This window comes from Phocoena phocoena, chromosome 3, assembly GCF_963924675.1.
Source record: "Phocoena phocoena chromosome 3, mPhoPho1.1, whole genome shotgun sequence".
In the NCBI taxonomy this organism is placed as follows: domain Eukaryota; kingdom Metazoa; phylum Chordata; class Mammalia; order Artiodactyla; family Phocoenidae; genus Phocoena; species Phocoena phocoena.
Genome location: NC_089221.1, coordinates 161,130,837 through 161,155,632, shown reverse-complemented (window position 1 = coordinate 161,155,632; position 24,796 = coordinate 161,130,837). Strand labels below are relative to the sequence as shown.

The 24,796-nt window shown below is 51.0% G+C and overlaps 1 protein-coding gene across 1 annotated transcript in view; it reads right to left on the bottom strand.

Annotated features, from left to right (window-relative positions):
- The window catches only part of SLC27A1 (solute carrier family 27 member 1), a 51,682-nt gene that overhangs the window by 5,448 nt on the left and 21,438 nt on the right, over positions 1–24,796 (bottom strand). The window contains exons 4-9 of the mRNA XM_065875019.1: positions 23,454–23,621; positions 8,143–8,537; positions 7,855–8,016; positions 7,689–7,758; positions 6,833–6,924; positions 6,651–6,760 (exon numbers count right to left, since the gene is read on the bottom strand). Of these exons, the coding sequence (XP_065731091.1) occupies positions 6,651–6,760; positions 6,833–6,924; positions 7,689–7,758; positions 7,855–8,016; positions 8,143–8,537; positions 23,454–23,620 (996 nt within the window). The 5' untranslated portion in view covers position 23,621. The remainder of the gene's footprint in view (positions 1–6,650; positions 6,761–6,832; positions 6,925–7,688; positions 7,759–7,854; positions 8,017–8,142; positions 8,538–23,453; positions 23,622–24,796) is intronic.

Genomic DNA, 24,796 nt, shown 5'->3' with positions numbered 1-24,796 from the left:
GGGGACACCACGTGTGGTGCACGCAGGCAGGAAGGTGAGCCGTGGCGTTGACACTCCACAGGGCAACCCTCAGCCCAGAGGCGATGTGCTCTACACTGTTCCCTAGAGCCCCAACCATCTGAGCTCAGGGCGCCCACAGTCCTGATCCTGGGGTGGGACCACTCTCACATCCATGCTCTTCGCTGCCTCCCTGAAGTCACAGCAGGGACCCAGCCCCAGTTGCCCATGGAGTCACCTACTCACTGCCCGCCCCCCCCCCGCACCGCCCCCTGGGCTCCTTCTCTCCCTGTCTTGTGGCTCCACCCCCTGGGGTCAAGTCCCAGATACCCCAGGTGCCCTTGAGTCCTCATCTCCAGGACGGCTTCTTAATGATACCCTCCCCATTTTACAGATGGAGAAACTGAGGTTCACAGACAGTAAGTAACCACCAAGGCTGATAATGTGGTAAAATTTGATATGTATCTGGGCATCCTGGCTCCAGAGTCTCAATGAAGCAGTTACATGTTCAGAATTAACCACCATGGCAATCAGTACAGCTTCAAAGTACTCACTAGATGAAGTACAAAAAATTCGACCTGTGATCAATTCCATGTGACCCTGCTGCCCTCACTGCCCCCTGTCCTTCTAACTCCTATGCTCACTCGGCTCTGCCACGTGGGTCTCCTCCTCAGGGCCTTTGCACATATTGTGCCCTCTGCCTAGAACAATCTTCCCCCAGATGCACCTGGGTCCTCAGGTCTCGGCTCAAATGTCACCGTGACTGAGAGGTATTCCCTAAGCAGGACTTAATAAGGATCTGATAAATACAAGTGCACTGAGCGCTCACTGCCAGCCAAGCAGAGAGCTCATTTGTTTCATCTTCCTGAGACTCCATGTTGGAGAGGAAGGTACTGAGACCCGGAGAGGGGGCACAGGTGGCCCAAGATCACCCGCTGCTGACCAGGAAGCAAGCCCCAGGCAAGGCAAGATCAGAGACCCTGATGGTTTCTCTCCCTCTGCCCCCAGGCTCCCTCATGTGCTTTGGGTGTGGCCCAGCCCACCCCATCTCCAGGACAGAACAAGTCATACAGCCTGGCCAATCATTCCAGTCCATCCCCAGACACTGATTGGTTCAAGGATAAGCATGTGACCACAGCTAAGCCAATGAGAATCAGCCCTGAGACTTTTAATGGACTGGTGGGAAGACAGGCTCTTTCTCAACTAGAACTGCGGGGAACACTCCTGGAGAAGCAGGGCTGGGGAGGAAGCCACCCACTAAGGAAAGAAGAAAACAAGAGGAAGAGGAAAACAAGAAAGAGAGAGAGAGAGAGAGAGAGAGAGAGAGAGAGAGAGAGAGGCCTTCCTTGATCAAGGTGTGCCTGAAGCTGTCCACCATGTGGCCTCCTCGGTTCCATAAGCTAATAAATCCCTTTCCTCAAGAAAGCCAGAATTGAGGTTAGGGCTGGGTTTAGGGTTTTGGTTTTACCTGTCAACTGACAAAGTCCTGCCTAAATACATAGCTGCCCTCCAGACCATCACAGGTAGACACAGCCACACTCTGAGCAGCTCACAGATGTCCTCTCCAGAAACCAGGCTGGGGAAGGGACAACACAGCCACAGTTGAGGCAGCTGAAGGTTTCAATGACCCTGTGGCCCTGAGGCCACATCTACATACTGAGAGCCAGACAGCTGATCTTTACTCTGGCCTGGACCCTCGGACAGACCCAGGGCTGAAGGGAAGACAACACAGGTCAGCTCAGAGAGGCAGACACCAGGTGCCCCAGCCGAGACCTCCTGCCTGCAGGGCAGTACCTGGAAAGAAGCTGGCAGTGAACTGTCAACCTGGGACCCCCACTACAACTCCCGAGTCAGAGTGACCTCATACACCAAATGTACACACCCAAGTGGGTATGGGGAGACACAGGAACTATACACCCATGGATGGATGATGGGTTGACTTACCTGTCGCCTGCCCATCAGCTTTATGCGCTAAAAAAGGGGAGATCACAGCCCCATGAAGATGGCTGGGCAGTTGATCTGATGGCTCTTTCTGCCAACGGGAGAGGCCACAACAGTGAGAGGCCCGCGTACCGCACACACACATAAAAAGAAATAAATGGCTAAGTGGGCCATGCCCACTGCTGCAAATAAAACAGCCACACAGTTTCCCCCATCCTACAGCCAGCCATGAGATGGGATTTCTAAACCCAAACGCAAGCTCTTAAGTCTTTTTGGCATCCTTGTTAAACTTGACCTTTGAGGATTCCATCCTCTACTCCTTAAAGAGCCCCTCAGTGCCTTCTCTTGGTCACAGAAATACCCCTTCAAGGAAACAGAATGGAATTTCAGGGGCCCCGGAGACAGTGAACAAAGCCCAATGCAACACAGCATGTCAAAGACAAAGAGAGGGACCGCCAGACACCACAGGCCTCCCAGTGGAGGACATGACATCACCCACAGGGAACCCTTGCCAAAAAAGCAGGACTTGAAGAGATCAAATATCTAGATCAGTGGTTCTCAACCACAGTCAAGACACCTGACAATGTCTGGAAACGTTTTTAATGATCACAGCTGGGAGGTGGGGTGCTAGTGGCATCCAGTGATTTTAGAACAGAAATGCTGTTAAATAACCTACAGTGCAGAGGACAGCCCTCACCACAGAGAACGATGCGGCTCCAAAGCCACACTGCTGTGGTTGAGAGATGCTGTGCTTCCACTATGGAGAACAGTATAGAGATTCCTCAAATAACTGAACACAGAGTTACCATGTGATCCTGCAATCCCACTCCTGGGCATATATCTGGACAACACTCTTCACTTGAAAAGATACGTGCACCCCAATGTTCATAGCAGTACTACTTACAGTAGCCAAAACATGGAAGCAACCTAAGTGTCCACTGACAGCGGAATGGATAAAGAAGATGCGGTACATATATATACAATGGAATATTACTCAGCCATAAAAAAAGAATGAAATAATGCCATTTACAGCAACATGGGCCGACCTGGAGATTATCATATAAAAAGAACTAAGTCAAACAGAGAAAGACAAGTATCATATGATATCACATCTATGTGAAATCTTAAAAAATGATAGAAATGGGGCTTCCCTGGTGGCGCAGTGGTTGAGAGTCTGCCTGCCGATGCAGGGGACACGGGTTCGTGCCCCGGTCCGGGAAGATCCCACATGCCGCGGAGCGGCTGGGCCCGTAAGCCATGGCCGCTGAGCCCGCGCGTCCGGAGCCTCTGCTCCGCAGCAGGAGAAGCCACAACTGTGAGAGGCCCGCGTACCGCAAAAAAAAAAAAAAAAAAAAATGATCGAAATGAACTTGTTTATGAAACAGAAATAGACTTAAGGTTACCAAAGGGGATGGGTGGGAGAGATAAATTAGGAGTCTGGGATTAACATATATACACTACTATATATAAAATAAACAACAGGACCTACTGTATAGCACAGGGAACTATATTCAATATCTTGTAATAATCTATAATGGAAAATGGAAAATAATCTGAAAAAGAATATATATATATATATAATGTTTATATATATATATAACTGAGTCACTTTGCTGTATACCTGAAACTAACACAACATTGTATAAATTAACTATATGTCAATTTTAAAAAGTAGTTAAAAAAACAAAACAAAAAAAACCCGCTACGCTTGACCCTACTCCCAAGGTACAGGAAGTGCCAGGGAGAGAGAAGCATGTCAAAGGACCTCCCAGCAATACCCAGACTGGGAAAACACTACAGGCCAAACTTCATTTCTTCAATAAATAAATTACAAGGAGGGGTGGGAGGAGAATGAGGGAGAGACAAGGGGTACCTACAGATGAAAGGATTCTTATAGGAAACATCAACTAGTTGCAATGTGTGGGTCTTACCTAAAAACTGATTTTAAAAAAAAATACGGAAACAAAAAAACCCCCATATTTTGACATGGTAAAACACTGGGGATCAGGCCACTGTCCGGATTCCTGATAATTGAGAAATCACTGGCACTTTTTGGCTGTGATAATGATACTGAGGTCATGTGTTTGTGGGTTTTTTTCCTTCTTTTCTACTCTTTCTTTTATTGGGGTCAAATACACACAATATAAAATTTACCGTCTTAGCCATTTCTTTTCCATCTTAGCCATTTTTAAGGGTACAGTTCAGTGTATTAAATACATTCACATTGTTGAGCAGCCATCACCACTATCCATCCCCAGAAATTTTTTTTTTTTGGCCACACCACGTGACTTCTGAGATTTTAGTTCCCTGACCAGGGATAGAACCCGGTCCCTCAGCAGTGAGAGTGTCGGGGCCTAACCACTAGACTGCCAGGGAGCTCCCCCACAAAAATATTTTTACCTTGTAAATCTGAAACTCTATACCCAGTAAACACTAACTCCCCATTCCCCCCTCCCCTGGCCTTGGCAACTACCATCCTACTTTCTGTCTATGATTTTAGCTACTGTGAGTACCCAATGTAAGTGGAATCATGGAGTATTTGTCTTTTTGCGATTGGCTTATTTCATTCAGCGTAATGTCCTCAACGGTCATCCATATTGTAGCCTGTGTCGGAACTTCCTTCCTTTTTAAGGCTGAATAATAGTCCACTGTAGGGATGAACCACATTTTGCTTATCCATTCATTCTGTCGCTCAACACTTGGATTGCTTCCATGTTTTATTTATTGTGAATAATCTGCTATGAACATGGGTGTACAAATATCTCTTTGAGACCCTGCTTTCAAATCTTTTGTTTCATTTTTTTTTAATTAATTTATTTATTTATTTTTGGCTGTGTTGGGTCTTCGTTGCTGTGCGGGGGCTTTCTCTAGTGGCGGTGAGCGGGGGCTACTCTTTGTTGCAGTGCATGGGCTCCTCATTGCGGTGGCTTCTCTTGTTATGGAGCACGGGCTCTAGGCACGCGGGCTTCAGTAGTTGTGGCACGCAGGTTCAGTAGCTGTGGCTCCCAGGCTCTAGAGCGCAGGCTCAGTAGTTGTGGTGCACGGACTTAGTTGCCCCGTGGCATGTGGGATGTGGGATCTTCCCGAACCCGGGATCGAACCCAAGTCCCCTGCATTGGCAGGCGGATTCTTAACCACTGCGCCACCAGGGAAGTCCCAAATCTTGTTTTAAAAACAGCCCTCACCAGACACAAAAGGCCACACAGAGATCCCATTTATAAGAAATGTCCAGAACAGGCAAACCCTTAGAGACAGAAAGCAGATTCATGGTTGCCAGGGACTGGGGGAAGGGGAATGGGGAATGACTGCCAGTGGGGACAGCATGTTCTTTTGGGGGTGATGGAAATGTTCTGGAACTACATAGAGGTGGTGACTGTACAACACTGTAAATGGACTAAGCGCCACTGAAGTGTCCACTTTAAAACAGCTAATCTTGGGGACTTCCCTGGCGACCCAGTGGTTAAGACTCCGCCCTTCCACTGCAGGGGGTACGGGTTCCATCCCCGGTTGGGGAACTAAGATCCCGCATGCCGTGAGGCGTGGCCAAAAAATAAATAAATAAATAAATAAAACTAAATAGTTCAAAACTTGAAAACAAACAAACAAAAAAAGCTAATCTTACGTGAATTTCACCTCAATTGAAAAAAAAAAAAACCAATCCTCAGCTTTCAGAGGTTTTACTGACATATCTATGCAGGAAACACACTGCTATCTGGGGCTGCTTCACAACACAGAAGGAGGGATGTGCTGGGGGCGTGGAGGGGGCAGGAGAGGGTATCTGATGTCCTCTGGAGCCGAGTGATGGATACCTGGGAATCCCCTAAACTTTTCTGTCCACATTTATGTATATTTGCAACTCTCAAGAGTTAAGTTAGTAAACGGACTGTCTTCTCTTTCAAGATTCAGATTAGCAGTTTTCCCCAGACCACCCCCCACCACCCCAAGCAGAACATAAAATCCTCAAAAGCACAGCAGGGCAGAGTCATCACCCCGAGGGATCCCCCAGGATGCCCGGCCCAGAGCCCCCTACCCTGTCCAGCTCTGTGATCTGGGCAAGTGGCTGAACGTCTCTGGGCCCCACCTGTTCAAGGTGGGGTCAGCACTTGCCAATTTGCCAGTCCCTGGACACACCCCCTTCCCTCCCCTCCCCACTCCTTCTTCCACCTGGAGGAAGGTACTAGGCACCTGTATTTCCACCCCCATCACAGCACTGAAATCCTAGGCCTGCTCTCCTCTCATTGTGGAGGGGAGAGGAGAGGAAGGGATTTGTCTTACCCCCTACCTGCTCTGCAGGACAGTGGATGCCCTCCACCTCTGCTTCATGCCTATCCCACCAGGAAGCCCTGGGCTTTGTGGCCTTAACCAGCCCAGCGCGGTGACTGCACCCATTTCCCTGCAGCCACCAGCAGGGAAGACCTTCAGGGCACAGGGAGTAGGGAAGGCAGCACCTTAAGGATCTCAGGCAGTCTGTGTCCAATTAAAAGCCTCAGTTTCTCCACCTGCAGAATGGGTATGACGCCTTTGCGCGCTCCCAAGCAGCTGTGAGGTTCCAATGAGTTTACATGTTGAAGGTTTAGCCTCGGGCTGGGCCTTGAGCACAGAAGCACTGACTGCCCCCTCCCAGCCCCACCGAGTCCCTGGGAGGCATTCAGAGCCATATACTTGGGAGGGTGGGCGGAGGGCTGGAGGTGCGAGAGGGGGCGGGGCCTGACCGTGCAGTTGTACTTGACGCAGTCATCCCAGAAGCGGCTGGCTGAAAACTTCTTGCGGAGGACCACAGTCAGCCCGTAGATAAGACACTGACCCACGCCAATGATGTTCCCTGCACAGAGTGGACTCAATGAGGGGTCCCCAATGCCCCGCCCCCTCCCCCGCCCAAGCTTCCCTGTGGTACCTGCCGAGTGGTACAGGGGCAGACAGTCGTAGAGCACATCTGCCGCCTGCATGCTGTAGGAGTGGTGGGTAAATGCCGCTATGCGGTAGTACCTGCAGGGGCAGGGAGTGCAGGGGCTGGGACCCACACCCCCGAAAAAAGCATGGCGTGGGGGGAGCGAGCTGCGTACTGAGGCCGAGCCAGCCCAGCTCATAGGGGCCTTATAGGCTGGCAGGAGAGGAACATGCAACAAATTAAGAAAATGGTGCTTGCTGCCATGAGGGATATAATAGAGCAAAGGGAGAGAGAGAGGCTGAAGGGGACAAAGCCAGGGAGGGTGGGGTAACCTGCCTGGGGAGGTGACACATGAGCTAAGGCCCGGCAAGAAGGTGCTGTAGGGTGAGCTAGGGAAGGGCACCCAGGTGAAGCGCAGAGCATATGCAAAGGTCCTGAGGCCAGAAGGAGTCTGGCGGGTTTGAGGAAGTGTGAGGGGTCGAGGAGGGAGCGAGCGAGAGGTGGAGAGGAGGAAAATGACATCAGAGAAGTGGCGGGAGCCGCACAACACAAATACGGCTTTTATTCTGAGGGCCAAGGAGGGCACAGGGAGGTTTGGCACAGAGGAGGTCTGACTTAGGATTTTAAACCTTGCTATGGTCACTGATGAGAAGGGGACTGTTGGGGGCAGGAGTGGGGACAGGAGGAGACTGAGGAGGGGCAGAGGGCAGCACAGTGTCCTGAGATGGGCTGTGGGTTTTACCCAGTTGGGATCAAGATGCCCACAAGACCCCAAAAGGAGCTGGGGGTTGGGGGGATCAGGCCATAGAGAGGAACTGGAGTGGCTTTCCTGTGCTGGGGGCAATGCCCACGGGCCCCTCACCTGCTGTGTACGACGATGGCAGCCTTGGGCAGCCCCGTGGTCCCTGATGTGTAGATGTAGAAGAGTCGATCTAAGAGAGATGTGGGTGTTGGGGACCGGAGGCTGGCGTGAGGCGGACGAGGGGACTGGGTGGGCATCGGCAGGGGGGGATCCCACCTGGACTCACCATCCATGCCCTTGCCAGGGGGCTGGGCTAGGGGGGCTGTGGAGGCCTCCTTCAGCAGTGGGTCCAGGAGCTGGGTGTCCGGCAAGACACCCTCGGGCCCCACGTCTCCAGAACAGAACTTGACCAGGCTCTTGCCCAGCTGTCCACTCACCTCGGCCACCACTGCGGCCCAAAACATATGTCACGGTCAAGGACGGGCAGGTCCCCTCCCAGGGCCGGGGAAGCACCATCTCCCTGCCCTGGGCGGCCCCAGGCCCCCACCGAGATGCTGCCCACACCCGGCCTCACCCGCTGCCAGCTCCCGTCCAAAGACCAGGGCCTTGGCGCCCGAGGTGCCCAGGCAGAAGATCAGGGGCTCCCGCCGCAGGTTAACATTGAGCAGCGCGGCCTCCATGCCCGCCTTGGCCAGACCCAGCCACAGCCCCACAAACTCAGGCCGGCCCTCCAGGAAGATGGCCACCACGTCGCCTGGCGTGTAGCCCAGATGGCAGAATAGGTTGGCCACGGCATTGGAGTAGGCGTCCAGCTGCGCGAAGGTCCAGCACACACCGCTGCCCGCGTCCACCAGCGCCAGGTGCTCAGGCTGCCGCCGTACCACCTCCTGGAAGATCCGCGGGATGGTGTGGCGGGCGCGCTGGTGCCACCGCAGCTCCAGGCGCACGCGCATCAGCACGAAGAGGCCGCTGGGAGGGGAGACGAGGGGACAGTGTCACTGAGGGTCCTGCCCGGCTCCCGGGAGACCACCCCAAGCCTCAGCATCCCCACGTGGAGAAAGCGGAGGAGAAGGTCCCTGTGTTCCCAAGGGTGGCAAGTGTTCAATCAGGACCCTTGGGCTGCTGGGTCTCGGAGAAACTAAGGGCAAAGGGCCATTTACCAGTCAGCCCAGAAGTAGGCGGATTCTCACAGCTGGCCAGGCCATGCAGTGTAAATCAGAGTCACCCTGTCCTCCTCCGCCACAGCTTGCTTGGTGACCCTGAGGGAGCCAGGCCCAGTCCTATCCTTGTTTTTCTCTCCTGGGGCAGCCCAAGTGCCCCATGCTGACCCCCCACTGCCTCCAGCTTGGACTCCTCATGCCCCGCCTGCCTCAGCCGGGCCCTGGGGTCCACCCCCTGAGCTGGGGGTCTGTTCCACTCCCAAGTTACTCAATGGCACTAGGCACAGGTGGCTGAGCCATCCAGCACGCGTGTGCCCCACCCAGGGGAGGAGGTGCCTCTGCCCCAGGTGAGGCCAGAAGACAGGCTAGCGAGAGGCCCTGATGGCAGGTGTCTTGCTCCTCTGTCTTCACCTGCCAGTAGAGACAAGGGGATCAGAGGCCCCAGGGGAAGATAGAACCCCAGTAGGAAGGAGCCAGGTTCCTGAATGACCCTGTGGAGATGAGCAGCCAGCCCTGATGATGCCAGGCTGTCAGATGAGTGAGACATGAACTTGTTTGTGTTGTTTTAAGCAAACAGAAATGGCTTTAGATCACAGAACCAAGAAAGCTAGAATTTCTCAGTGCAGGAGCTCAAGAAACAAGTGGTCTTCTGGCTTTACCTGGCTCTCTGCCCTGCCACCTGACTCTGAGAGGTAACTTTGTGCTGGGTTAAACCACTGTCAAGTGGGGACCTGTTTGTTACAGCAGCTTGCTCTGCCCTGACCGAGACAGGTGGTCCTCACTCTGCCCCCAGGAAGGTTACCTGGGTGTGGTTTCCCAAATCCTAAATGAACACTTGGAACAGGTGCATTTTATTATATGTAAATTACACCTCAAAAACAACCCATGAAGACAGAGCAGATTGGTGTTTACTAGGAGCTGGGGGAGGGAGAATGGGGAGTAACTGCTAATGGGGACAGGGTTTCCTTTTGGGGTGATGGAAATGTTCTGGAGCTAGATAGAGCTGATGGTTGCACATCACTGTGAATGTACTCAATGTCCCTAATGGTAAATTTTATATTATATGTGTTTTACTACAATAAAAATGAATGAATGAATGAAACTCATGAAGACTGTCTGTGGCAAGGTTAAAAACAGGAGTCGTTACCTTCCAGATGTACACCCTGGAAAACTAACAGATAGAAAGATGTGCCACTGAGATTCAGACACAGGAGGAAGTGGGTGGAGATGAGGAAACAATCATATGAAGATCACGGAAGCTGGGGGATGGGCACATGGGTTTATTACATTATTCTCTCTACTTCTGTAAGCTTGAAATTTTCCATAGTAAAATGTTTTTAACACAGATTTTTAAAAAATAAATTTTAAAAATAAAAAATATTTGGGCTCCCCTAGTGGCGCAGTAGTTGAGAGTCCGCCTGCCGATGCAGGGGACACGGGTTTGTGCCCCGGTCCGGGGGGATCCCACATGCCGCGGAGCGGCTGGGCCCGTGAGCCACGGCCGCTGGGCCTGCACGTCCGGAGCCTGTGCCCCGCAACGGGAGAGGCCACAACAGTCAGAGACCCATGTACCACACACACACACAAAAATAAAAATTAAAATTAAATAAAAATTTAAAAATTTAATTTAAAATTTTAATTAAATAAATTTAAAAAAATTTTTTTGGCTGTGCCGTGCAGCTTGCAGGATCTTAGCTCCCTGACCAGGGATTGGAATGGGCCCCCTGCAGTGGAAGTGTGGAGTCCTAACTACTGGACCGCCCAGGGAATTCCCTAAATTTTTAAAAATTTTTTTAAAAATCAAAAATCAAAAAAGTTCTCTTAAATAATGTTTTAAGGCTCCCACTGTTTTTTCAATCAAGTGCCTTCCCTGTGGCCTGTGAGGCCCAGCACGGCCCAGCCCCATGCATCTGGCCACCTCATCACCCTCCATTGCCCCAGCTTGCTCTTGCCTCCTTCCCTGATCTTCAGCAGGGCAGAGGTTCCTGCCCCAGGGCCTTTGCCCAGCTCTCACTGCCTGGAATACTCTGCCCCAGGCCCCTCATCTCGGTTCCTTCTCATCCTTCACCTCTCAGCTCCAATGACACCTGCTCAGAGGGGTCCTCCCAGCCCTGCCCCGCTTGGATCAGTATGGCTATTTTAAAATATCCCTGCAAACCCTTTGACAGTCCTCCCTTCAAAAGGTGGGTTCTATTTCCCATCCACTTGAGTGTGGGCAGACTGAGGAGCTTGCTTCTAAGGAAGAGAATGTAGCAGAAGGGATGCTATGTGACTTCTGAGCCCAGGGCACAAAGACAGCACACCTTCTTCCCAGCACGCAGGAGCCCTCATGCCCTCTCGCTTTCCCTCTCTCTCAGGACACTGGCCCTGGGAACCCAGCACTGAGCTGTAAGGAAGCCTAGACATAGGAGATGATAATGATCATTTTTTAAGCCCCTAGTTAAAGGGGTAATTTGTTACACAGCCATAGGTAACTGATACATTCCCAGCACCCACACCCCCCCCACCACCATCGTTTTATTCCTTCAAAGTGATCATCACAATCTAAAACTGCCATCTTCCTTTGTGGGTTTCCTGAATTCTTTTGTCTTTTTCCATGAGAGCAGGCACCCTGTCTATCTGTCTATTGTGTCCAGGGATGTAGTCCCAGCACTAGAAACAGGGCCTAGAATGTAAGGACGATGCTGGTGCCCCACAGGCTGGCTCAAATGCAGCCCAGTCTCTTCTGCCTGTGTGACTGCAGTTGTTGAAGAGTGTCTCCAAAAATTCATGTACACCCAGAATCTCAGACTATGACCTTATTTGGAAACAGGGCCTTTGCAGATATAATTAAGGTAAGTATGAGATGAGGTCATCCTGATTGCCTAGGTGGGCCCTAAATCCAATAACAGGTATCTCTACAAGAAGAGAAAGGGACTTCCCTGGCGGTCCAGTGATTAAGACACTGCACGTCCACTGCAGGGGTTGTGGGTTCAATCCCTGGTCGGGGAACTAAGATCCCGCATGCTGTGCAGTACAGCCAAAAAGTAAAAAAAAAAGAAGAAGAAGAGAGAGCGCAAAGACACAAGGGAGAAGGCTCTGAGGAGACAGAGGCAGAGACTGGAGTGATGCAGCCACAAGCCAAGCCAAGGACTCCTGGACCCCCCCAGAAGCTGATTTGGGGCTTCTGGTCTCCAGAACTTTGAGACAACAAACTCCTTTTGTTTTAAGCTACCAAGGTTGTGGTAATTTGTTACGGCAGCCCCAGGACACTCATACAGTGGGCATGGGTGGGTACATCCCTCTCTGGGCCTCCTGGTTAATGGGGACAATAAGATCCCATGCCTTCCAGGTCATTAGGGGACAAAAGAGATGGATGGAGACTTCTAAGGACAGGGCCTGGCGTGTCCTACATTCTCAATAAACTCTGTTGCTATCCTCTCCCCAGGGAGGTATGCACTGTCAGTAAGAAAACAGAGTTGAATTAGCATTTTATCTGCCCAGCAACTTGACTCATGCCTACCCTGTAAGGAAGAAAGAGGAACAAGCAAGTTCCAAGAGCGGGGGCCAGCCCAGGAGGTCCCCTGGGAGTAATGGTCCAGGGGAGGAGGCAGGACATGATCTGAGGGCCTTGTGCAAACACTGATTCCTCAAGTGTCTGTCCCAGAGCTGTGAGCCCCAGCAGAGCCCAGAAGAAAGAAGAAGTGCCCTGGAGTCAATGGCCTTGGTTCAGATCCTACTCCACCGCTTACCAGCTGTGGCACCTGGGCAGACCCTGCCCTCTCTGGGCCTCAGTTTCCTTACTTGGAGTATCAGGAGACTGAACATAACAAGCTCAGCAAAGTGTAGGTACTGCCATTGTCCTATTTACAAAGAGGAAGCAGGGCCCACAACAGCAGTGCATCTGTAAATGGGGCAACAGTGCAATTCTCAGCCTACTACCTGTCAAATGTATTAAGTGCCCAACCAAGAAGAAGGATTGAAAAAGAGGGGTTCATTGTTACTCTGCCCAGGAGGGTCGGGTCCTGCCTCTGGGCTTTGCACCTGCTGTTCCCTCTGCCTGGAGAACTCTTCCACCCCCCAGGTCTTTGCACGGTTGGCTCCTTCTCATCTGACCACCTGTGCTGGATGCCCCACACCTACCGCCCTGGCTGCAGTAGTCATGCACTATCCTTGCCTCTCCCCCATGTGCTGTATTCTTCTTGTCACTTTCTGATGTTTAAATTATTTCCTCATTTCCTTCTCGAGATCCTTCTCCCTCATTAGGCTGTGGGCTCCATAGGACAGGAAAAGCATCATCTAGTGCGTTCATGGCGTGTCATGGTGACCATGGCATCCCCGAAGCCCAGACAGGGTGTGGGGCACAGGAGGTCCTCAAGGATGGGTAGAACAAATGACTTTCTCCAATGCAGACTAGCTGGAATCCAGTTATCTCACAAGCACGGCCAAGACCCCACCGTCACAAGCCTGAAACGGTGCAGTCACCTCCCCCTGGTCTCCTGCCTCCACCCTGGGCCAGGCCCCATTCTCTGTGTAGTGGGGTGAATGGTGGCCCCAAAAAGATACATCCAAGTCCTGATCCTCCAAACTTGTGAATGAGCCCTTATGTGGAAAAAGGGTCTTTGCAGATGTAATTAAGTTGAGGATCTTCAGATGAGATCATCCTGGATTTAGGATGGGCCCTAAATCTAATGACAAGTGTCCTTTTAAGAGACAGAAGAGGAGACACAGACACAGAGAAGAAGGCCATCCGAAGACGGAGGCAGAGATTGGGCTGAGTGATGCAACCACAAGCCAAGGAACTGCCAAGGATTGCTGGAAGCCACCAGAAGCTAGGAGAGAGGCATGGAACAGATTCTCCCTCGGAGCTTCCAGAAGGAACCAACCCTGCCCACACCTTGATTTCAGACTTCAGGCCTCTACAACTATGGCAGAATAAATTTCTGTTGTTTTAAGTCCCCTAGTTTTGCTACATTGTTATGACAGCCACAAGAAACTAACACACTCTGCTTCATCTCCAACCTTTGTCTATCTTCCTTACCGCTCTCATCCCAGTGCCCCATTCAAGGGAGCAGAGGGGGTGTGTCTCCATTCCCACTGTATGGGAACAAGTGCATTTCCTGCCTGACTGCCCCAAACCCTCCTCACCAAGCCACCCTCTTCCTCCATGCAGCCCAGCCTAGCTGTGCTGCTTCCCTGCTCAGAACACTTCCCTGGGAACGTAAGACTGTCTTCTGCTCAGTGTTCAAAGCTCTGGAAATCTGGCTCTAACTCCAACACTGCCCAACTCATAGACCTCCCACCATCACAATAGCCCCTTTCACACCCCCTGCAACATGGGGCCTGGTAGTCCCATGTTCACTTTCTTTTATCAGCATGTGATGGCTGGAGCCACAGCAGCCAATATGAGACCATGAGGGTAACTAACTGGAGACGCCAAGCCTTTGAAGCAAGGATGCCAGAGCAGAAAGGCAGAAGGAACTTGGGCCAATAATAACATGCTGAACACAAATTGATCAGCCTGAAGAAGCCACCTCATGTCCCAATACCCCATTGCACATGGCTATAAATGTGCTTTACTGTTGATGCCACTTCTAGTTGGGATTCCCACTACTTGCAGCTGAAGCCTCCTCGTGGAGAAACACCTCCCCAGAGGAGCTGATCCACAAGTGCAGCACACCTCCACAAAATACCACCACATGCTGGACATCATGACAGGAATGGGGACACAGAGGTGATCAAGGTAGGCGTGATCACTGCCGCTATGGGTTTACAGTCAATAATCAAGGAGAAAGCAAACAAAAACCATGACAGTTGTATACGTTTCCTAAGAAAAAAGCAACAGGATGATGTGATCAAGCACGACCAGGACAGACTTCACCCACAGGGCAGGGGAGCCTTGTGTGAGGAAGCGACATTTGCACTGAACTTTGAAAGATGAGAAGGAGCCAGCCACGGGAAAAGCTCGAGGGGAAGTATTCCAGGTGGAGGGCACCACGAGTGCAAAGACCTGGAGGCAGGAAGGAGATTGGCAGGTTTAAAAGAGAGCAAAGGCCAGCGGGAGGAGAGGAGTGAGTGAAGCAGAGAGTAGGAGGCGACGGCCCAAGGTCGGGAATGTCTCTCCATGGCTCTGAATCGCTCCGCCAACTGGTATACTGATTTTGACACGTTAAAGTCACGCGGGGGAAATGACGGCGCATTATTCATTTGTAGCCTCCAGTGAGCAGAAGATGGGAAAGAATCCAAACATCCTGCAGTAGGCGCGGGGTTAGACGAACAACGGCTCGAGCTGAAGCTTCCAACAGAAGGCTGCGCACAAGAACGGCGCCCCCAATGCAAGGGATGAGGAAGGACCCTAAAGGTAAATGGGGAAAGTTACTGCTGACCATGCGGCAAAGATGGCAGATTGAGCACTCGGTCGCTGACTGTTGACAGTGCCTCCCAAAACGGCCAGTAAAAGGACTGAAGTGTGAACTCACAAGGACTGGGAAAATGGAAGTGGAGACCAAATCACCCCACTTTGGGAAGCTGGGCAGCAGCACATGAGAGGTGGAGGCCCCAGGAGGAGGGGGGAAAGCAGAGTCCTGGGCTGCAGTGGAGGACTGATGGAAATCTGTTTAAGAAGCCCCCTCTGTGAAATAAATGTCATGGGGATGTAATGTACGACATGGTGACTATAGTCAATAATACCTCACGGCACATTTGAAAGTTGCTAAGAGAGTAGATCTTAAAAGTTCTCCTCACAAGAAAAAAATGTTCGTAACTATGTACGGTGACGGAGGTGAGCTAGACTTACAGTGGCGATCATTTCACAACATACCAGCATCCCCTACTTTTCAAAAATTCACTTTAATGCCGCTTCTCTTTTGTGAAAGACCAAAATTAGTACCTGTTTTTGCTAACCGAAAGAAATCCAAAGAGGATTTTCGCTTTTACAATGAAAGGCAAAAGGTAAAAATAGTGTTCGGTGTTTGTTCTGCAGGGAGCTGTTATAGGGGCAGCGCGCACCCAAAGCAGTGAGAGAGGCACTGCCAGGCTCCGTCCCTGGGAACTACACCCACATCCCAGCATCAAGCTGCCATAGCTTTGAACTGTGTCTGTGAGCATCTGAACTTTATCTCAGTTTATTCTGTGCACCCATTAGCAAGATGCATCCTAAGGTAATTGCTTCTTCCCTTTACACCATTTAGGTTTATGAAAGGTTTCAGAGGAATGCTCTATTTGCGGGTAGCAGGAGAAACCTTTATGCAAATAGCAAATCATTATGTTGCTCACCTGAAACTAACAGAGCGTTATATGTCAGTATCTCAATTGAAAAAAAAAAAAAAAGTGGCCACCCAGGAGAAGATTGAAAGTCCGTCCACAGGAGGCTTTCTGGGTGGGGCACCTCCCTGCAAATGGGTGTTAAGTGAATGTTTACTTGCCAGATGCCAAGCCTCCAGCCCTCTTCCCCCGCTGTGTTCCTGGGATGCTGCTGGTGCGGCCTGTGCCCAGGCCTGGAGGAAAGACCCAAAGACAGTGCACTGGACTTTCCCCAAAGCACCACCTGGCCAGGTGACCCCATCATGAAGCTCAGTTGACAAGACCCCCTCACCCCCTACACACATCCATGCTGAGAGCTTCTAATTGGCTTTACAGCCAAGGACTACCAGACTCCTGGGGATTTCCTCTAATAGCGATGATGGAGACTAAAATAAACAAAGAAGAAAATCTTTGAGGAAAAAGAGATTGTGCAAAGAGAAAAAAACTAATAAAGTCATTAATATCCTTGAAAATGTACGAAGATATACTGCATCCATGAAAGAAGAATTGGATGCTATATAAAAGCTTTCAGGGAATAAAATAAAAGATCCTGGAAAATTTAAATGTGAGGGCACAAAGAATGTACAACATACACATGAACCCTAATGAAAAATATGGGGCTTAGTTAATAATCATGTATCAACAATGACTCATCAATTGTAACAAGCGTACTACACTAATAAGAGATATTAAAAACAGGGGAGGGCTTCCCTGGTGGCGCAGCGGTTGAGAGTCCGCCTGCCGATGCAGGGGACGCGGGTTCGTGCCCCGGTCCGGGAAGATCCCACATGCCGCGGAGCGGCTGGGCCCGTGAGCCATGGCCGCTGAGCCTGCGCATCCGGAGCCTATGCTCAGCAACGGCAGAGGCCACAACAGTGAGAGGCCCGCGTACCGCGAAAAAAAAAAAAAAAACACACGGGAAACTGCAGGGGAGAGTAAGGGGGTGTATGGGAACTCTCTGTACTTTCTGCTTAATTTCTGTAAACCTAAAACTGATAATAAAAAATAAAGTCTATATAAAAAAGAAAAAACATAATTAAAAATCAATTAAAATAGTCTATTAATTTGAACAAAGAATAATCATAATAAAAAATTTTAAATGTGAGGGCATAAGTTAAACATTAATAGAAGGACTGAAAGATATATTTGAAGGAATATCATAGAAGGTAGGATAAAACGACAGAGATGGAAAATAAAAAAGATAAGAAGATAGCTGATTCACTTTGTTATAAAGCAGAAACTAACACATTATTGTAAAGCAATTATACTCCAATAAAGATGTTAAGAAAGAAAAAAGATGTGAAAATTAGAGAACCAGTCCAGAAGATCCAACATCATATTCATTCAATAAATGTTATCAAGCTAGACATTGTTCCAGGCACTCAATAATAGGAGTTCGAAGAAGAACAAAGGAAATAAAGGTGAGGAAATCACCAATGATAACATCAAGAAAACTTCCTTGACCTGAAACCCACCAACAGATCATACAATGGATGGAAATAACCCACCATCTTGAAAAGATCCCACAAGCTTCCAGAAGGAAAAAAAAAAAAAAGTCACTGCAAAGGATCAGGAATCAGAGAGTTTTAGTCTTCTCAACAATAACCATGATGTGAGAAGAAAATAAGAAATGCCTTCAATTTTGAAGGAAAATAATATCCAACCTAGAAGTCTATACCCAGACCATCAGTCAAGTGTGAGTGTGGAAATAAAGATATTTTCATACATGGAGGGTCTCAAAAAATTAAATTTCTATACATGATTTCTCCCAAAGCTAATGAAGATATGTTCCAACTAATTAAAGGAGTAAACCAAGGAAGAGGACTATCAGGGACCCAGGAAACAGGGTATCCAACCCAAGATAGAAGCGATGCTAATCCTCAGGAAGATGGGTAGGAGCAAGCCTGGTGTGATGGCTGCCCACCAAGTAGAGAGAGCAACTAGACCAGCCTGGACAGATCGGAGGCTAAAAGAGAGACTTCTCCAAAAAGATGAAACTGAAAGCCCATCTGATGCCATAAATATTAGAGGAGAGAGAGACAAATGTTGTGGAGTTTGGCTTTGAAGTAGAGATAAATACATAGAAAACTAACCAATACGAAGGCAATCAATAACTCCAGACAAAAATACATAAAGTTGTTTAATTCACATTATAAACAAGCATCCTTTTGGCAGTCTATTTAATGCCACATTTTTTGGTGTCTTTGTGCTTTTTGTTGTTGATTTTGCTGTTTAAAATGGGCCCCAGGCATAATGCTGAAATGCTGTCTAGTGTTCCTAAGTACAAGAAGGCTGTGATGTGCCTTATGGAGAAGATACACATATTAGATACGTTTTGTTCAGGCATGAGTTATAATGTTGCTGGCAGTGAGTTCGACAGTAATGAATCAACAATATATATTAAATGATGTGTCTCTAAACAGAATACACACGAAACAAGATTATGTATTGACTGGTTGATGAAAATGTGATCAGAGGCTGGCAAGAACCTAACCCTGTATTTTCCCTAGGAACAATGGTTCAGTATTTGCTAATTCAATGTTCGCAGCAACTTTGTAGAACAAAACTATCACAGGGAATTCCCTGGTGGTCCAGTGGTTAGGACTCCGTGCTTTCACTGCCGAGGGTGCGGGTTCAATCTCTGGTGGGGGAACTAAGATCCCGCAAGCCTTGCAGCGTTTCCACAAAAAAAAAAAGAAGAAGAAGAAAACTACCACAAATAATGAGAATCAACTGTAATAATATTGGGACAATGAAGGGATGGAAGAACATGTGTGTCTGTGTATGTATGAGGGTGGGTATGTATACACCATGCACGGGGACAGAAGAGAGTGAGGACAGGGGGATAAAGGGATGCCAAACCCTCATCTTCCATGGTGTGAGATGACAGATCTAGTCTCAAAGTGAAAAAATGCAGATTTGTCACATAAGCCATTTAGAGACGTGCAGGTGAAGTCCAAAAGATTCAAAGGAGAGGTAAGAATCACTCCTGGAAGGGAAGGGAAAATGTGGGTAGAGGGTGGGGCTGGCAGCTGCCACTTGAAGGCTAGAGTCTTTCATCTCGAAGCCTGCATGACGTTAATAAAAGCAAAAATTTCAAGTGAAAGTGGAGAGAAGAAAGCAAGCTGGAGGTGAAGAATATGATGGAGAATGTGTGGCCATTTGTGAGCAACAAGAACAAGAAGAGGTCCACATGTATTTCTTGGGAAAGAGACACAAGATGCCTCTGAGGAGGGGAACTGCAGGGCTGGGGGCAGTGGAGAGAGGGCAGCATTCACAGCAAACCTCTCTCTAACGTGTAAATTTTGTACCTGTGTTATGTATTAACTGTTACCAAAAAAATAACTGAAAATGTAAAATATTAAAAGTTAGCTGCTTATACATCCACCTCCCTGGTCAGATCCTGATATCTCAACCATTCAACGAATAAATAGAGTTGCTACGGTGAGCAGCCTCAGCATTTACTGAGCTAACCTTACGGCCACCCTCCAAAGTAGGGTTCTAAAATCCCCATGTCAGATGGTGGATGAGCTGGGAGCTCAGGGAGGTGAATTACACACCCAAGGTCACACAGCAAGTAGAGGACAGAACAACACAGACCAGGCCCCCTGGCAGGGTCCCTCTGTTCCTCCTCGGGCCTGCTCCCAAACAGTCACCACGTACCACGTGACCGAACAAGTGCCCATGCTGCACACAACAGGTGCTCAATTCATGTTTTCTTAAAGAAGAGAGGATGCACAAGATGTACTCTTAGAGATGAAGGAACTAAGACTCAGAGGGTGATGCTTCATGGGCTAGCAAGGCGCAGAGTGAGGGCCACAGCTAGATGCTCCGGCTCTAGCCACCAAGCACCTAACCTCTGAGGTACCCACTGCTGGGTGAAGGCGATCAGCACCAACAAGTCTGGGTGCCTACTATGTGCCCAGCTCTCCTCTAAGAGCTTCAGTAGAGCACCCCAAGAACCCCATGAAAGGGTGCTAGTGTTACAGCCATGGGGAGAGGGCCATCAGCAAGGGTAGGAAGCACAGGAAGCAGCTCCCGCAGGAGTGCTCCCTGTCCACAGACAGCACAGCAGAGAAACTCGACTGAGGCTGCAGTGGTTCGTGCTCAGGTTACTCAAGCATTCACAATGGGGCCCAGTCTTCACGGCCTGTCCCTCCCGCCCTCGCCCCCAGCCTCTCTGGAGCACACCCACACGGGCGGGCAGTGGACTTCAGCACTGGGCTCCAGCCACATGTCTGGGCCACATGTCTGGGCCACCCCCACCCTGGCAGCAGCACAAGCCACCCCCACCCAGGGGACAAAGAGGCCACTGTCCACCTTTGGGCCCTTTCTGAGGCCTCTTCTTGCCCCTCTGCTCCTTCTGCCCCTTCCTGCTTTCACCCTGAGCTCTAGGACACCGGGGCAGGAAGAAAGAAACACAGATGAATGTGATCAGATTTCATGAGGAAAATAGAAGACGAGTTAGAAGAACTGAGGCTGGGTGCTTAAATATTTCTGAACCTAGGTTCTAAATGCAGCCGGCCTGCACCACCACCCCAGCACAACACAGTAGCTAAGAACACATACTCTGGAGTCCTGCCGCTCCACAGCTCTGTGTTCTTGGACAAATGACCTCCCCTCTTGGTGCTGTGGTTCACCAACCACAAAATGGGATTAGTAAGCATTCCTTCCTTGCAGGACTGTGAGAACACTAGAACAAAACCTGGTACAGAGGTGGGTGGGTGTTACATAAGCTGCATTAGTTAGCTATTGCTGTGTAACAAATTGTAGCCAAAATTACTAGCTGAAAAGAGCAAACACTGATTATCTCACAGCTTCTGTGGGTCACAAATCCAGAAGCAGCTTAGCTGGGTGGTTCTGGCTCAGGGTGTCTTGTGAGGCTGTAATCAAGGTGTCAGCAGGGGCTGTGATCATCTCAAGGTTTCACTGGGAGAGAATCCATTTCCAAGTTCACTCATGTGAGACTCTCCACAGAGCTGCCTTACATGACAGCTAGCTTCCCCCAGAGGGAGTGACCCATGAGAGAGAACCCAAGATGGAAGCCACAGTCTTTTTCATTACCTAATCTCAGAAGTAATATCCCATTGCTTTTGCTGTATTCTGTTCATTAGAAGTGAGTCACTAGGTCCAGCCCACACTCAAAGGGAAGGGATCATACAAAGGTGGGAAGACTGGGAGGTGGGGCCATCTTCCAGGCTGCCTCCTACAGAAAGTGTGTCAAGCTCTGTGTTGGGGACTCGGAGTGGACCCAGCTTCTGTCCTGTCCCAGGGAAGACAGAGCTGGTCACAGATATCCCCTTCCTTGGGCATGAAGGAGTGAAGACCTGCCATCCAAAAGAGGAAGGAGTGAAGACCTGCCATCCAAAAAATATACCCTGCGCTCCTGTTGTGTGCCGCCCTGACGGAAGACCAGGGCCACAGGAGCACAAAGTCCAACACGGTCTCCATCTGTGCTGGCCCCCCAACAGGGCCCACAGTTTAGTGGGGGGAAAGAGACCCCAAAATTAAAAAGCAAGAAAGCAGACACATATGATAATTACAAGTGACTGATGCCACTAGTGGTTACAAGTCAAGCTCTGGAGCCACACTGCCTGGGTTCAAATCCTGCCCCCACTACTGGCCAGCTGTGTGACTTTGGGCAAGGGACAAAACTATGCTGTGCCTCAGTGTGCTCATCTGTAAGATGGGACAAGAGGGTACCCACCTCTCAGGGTGGTTGGGAGGACTTGAAGAAGCCATGCTTAGCAGAGTGCCTCACACAGAGGAAGCCCTGTGTAAATCTCGGCCATTCTGCCACAGAGCAACAAGGTGGGAGGGTCTACAGAGACATAGGGTCAGGGGAGAGCTGTCTGACAAGCTGACATTTAAGCCATGGCATGATGAAAATGAAGAGCAGGGGAAGAGTGATCTGGGCAGAGGGTATAGCAAATGCAAAGGCCCTGGGGCTGGAATAAATACGAGTGTGTTTAGGAACAGCAAGGAGGCCAGTGTAGCTGGAAGAGTGACAAAGGAAAGGACAGGAGGTTGGGAACATGGTCAGAAACCTCATGTGGTCTAGATTCTAAGAGCAACAAGGAGCCATGGGAGGGTGCTGAGCAGGAAAATTCAGCAAAGGGTCCCCTGAGGGAGGCAACATCATAAGGTGTTGCCAGGCAAAAGGAGGGCCAGTGTATTCCAGACAGAGGAAAGCAGCCTGAGCCTGACAAGGCAAGTTGATCTGGGGGCCAGATGAACCTATGGAGAGGTGGGGAGTGGCAAGTGGGCAGGGAATAGATTGTCAGGACCTCAAGTACCCAGCTGGAGGCTGAGTCTTTTCTACTGCAGAGGATGGAGGTTGTGGAGGGTGTCTGAACAGAGAGCACAGTCCAATCTGCATGTCAGAAAACCAAGGGCAGGGGCAGGGGCCGGGGCCAGGGCATGGAAAAGAAAGGTCAGGTTCTAGAAGGTTCAGAACCAGTCAATTTGCAGTGGAGGTTTTTCCAGCTGCACACCATCCCTGCTGCTCACAGAGCCTCAGTTTCTTCACCCTTACAATGGGTTAGTCCTCCCACCTCCCCATGGGCACCAAGACTGGCAGACCCATAGCAAGTGCTCAGGGACTTCCACATGGAGGCTGTTCCTGAGATTTGCTCCGGTGGTAATGCCCAGAAGCACTTATTTCACCCCAGGAGGACTCCCAACAGCTTCTCTGAGGAAGCCGCTAGAGATACCCCAGAGACCTTCCAAGGATACCTGCAAACACCACCAGAATCCCCTCCCCAGAGATTCTCAGTCACCAGAGAGCAAATCTTGGAATACACAGCAACCTCTCCACAGATTCTGAACCCCCAAAGTCACGCACAGACCTCAAACTCTCAAAGAGCACCCCGACCACAGAGAGACCTGTAAATGACCCTGAGGAGACAAACACCCTTCAAAGGCTCTAAAAGCCCTTTACACATGCCCCAGGAAGCCCTTTCATTCTCCTTGAGAAAGTCCCCCTGAGAACTCCTAGGGACCTACCGGAGTCCCTGAAGACGCCCCAGATCCCTCCCACAGTCACCAAAGCCCCATAGAGACCCCCCCAAACACGCACGGCCTCCCAATCAGCCTCAGCTCTCTGGAAGTCCTACTCGCTGCCCTAGTACCCCCAAGTTGCCGTCCAGAGCCCTGAGGTCACCCACGCAGGCTCAAGGACATTGAAATCTACTCATCTCCCTCCAGGGAATCCCTCAAGATGTCCCCTGCTGGTGCCCTCAGAGTCCCCCAACCCACTCGTTTCAGGTCCAAGCCCCGCCCCCAGCCCCGCCCTCACCCAAACCCCGCCCCCAGTCTCCAAAACCTCCCCCCTCTAAGCCCTCAAGGTCCCCCACGCTGCCCTTTCAGCCCTCTCTGTTCGCCCCCCTGGGCGCTCAGCCCGCCCCCGACCCCAGCCCTTGTATCAGGCCCGGGTTGCACTCACAAGAGGTCCCGCCTCGCGGTTTTGCAGACGATGCGCAGGAAACGCCATCCGCCGCCGCCTACGTACACGCCGAGCGCCACCACTGTGCTCCAGGTCCACGGCAGTCCGAGCAACCACAGCAGCACCAGTGAGGCCACGGAGGCCGAACCCGCACCTGGAGCCCGCATCCTGGGGAGGCGGAGAGCTGTGAGGCCACGGCCCGCCCGAGCCCCGCCCCACGGCCAACCCAACCCCGCCCAGATGTCGCGCTCCGCTCCCGCTTGGAGCCGGCCCCCCGCGCCATACCTGGGATTGGGCATGTCTCAGACAGGCTCCGCCCCATCCCAAAGTGGGCACAGGCCTCCTTGCTCCTAGCCCGGCCCAGGCTTTTCTGCCAATCATTAGTGTATCTCCACGCCCCCAGGCATAGCTCTTCCATTCCGTCAGTCACTGGCAAGCCCCATCCCATGCCTCGACTTAGCAGCTGTACGCTGGACCCAAGCTCTATCCTAACGACTTGGCCCCCAAGCCTAGAGTCCACCTTGGCCCCACCACAGACTCAGGTCCTGGGCTTTCCTCCAGGTCCCACCTCTATCCGCCCCACCTCCACTGGCTTGACCCCGCCCCCAGGTTAGGTCTCCGGCCCCGCCCGTAAGCACAGGCTCCATTCCGGAGCCCCGCCCGCCCTGGACCAGGTTCTGCCCCTAGGTTAGGCCTACGGCCCCGTCCACAAGCACACGCCGCACCCACTCTGGGCTGCAGTAGCTCAAGCCCCGCCCCCAGTCCTGGGCCTAGCCCGTATTCCCCTGCCCAAGTTCCACCCCGGTCACCGGCCCCGCCCTCAGGCTTTGGCCCAGTCACCACCCTCCGCCTCCCTCCTAGCACCCTAGGCCCCGCCCCACCTGCCCTCCCAGGCCGGCTCTCTTCCGAACTGTCTGGCTTAGAACCGCTCTGCCGCACAGCCGCAGAGCCGACGCCCGCCCCCTTCCGGAGGCCACGACCATAGAGAGGCCACCCTGGCCAGAGTGACGACGGCCAGCGAGACCCAGGGGCTAGAACGCCTGGCGAGGAAGGCGGCTGTCTCCATGACAACCAAACTTCGCCGGCCTCCCAGCTCCCCCGTCCTATCCCTGCCGGCGATTAGGAAACACGTGCGTCCCTCAGCCGAGAGAGGTTTGGCTCCCGGGCGCTCCCGGCCCAAGCCGTAGTTGGGAACCAGAATTCCTACCCCGGGGGACTAGCAACTCTCAGTTCACATTCAGGGCGTACGTGTACTGGGTTCTTGCCCCAGTTTATTCTAAATCCAATCCCCAAAGCCTCTTCGGACTCCAGAGACCTGGGGAGTACTAAACTCACAGCCTAGG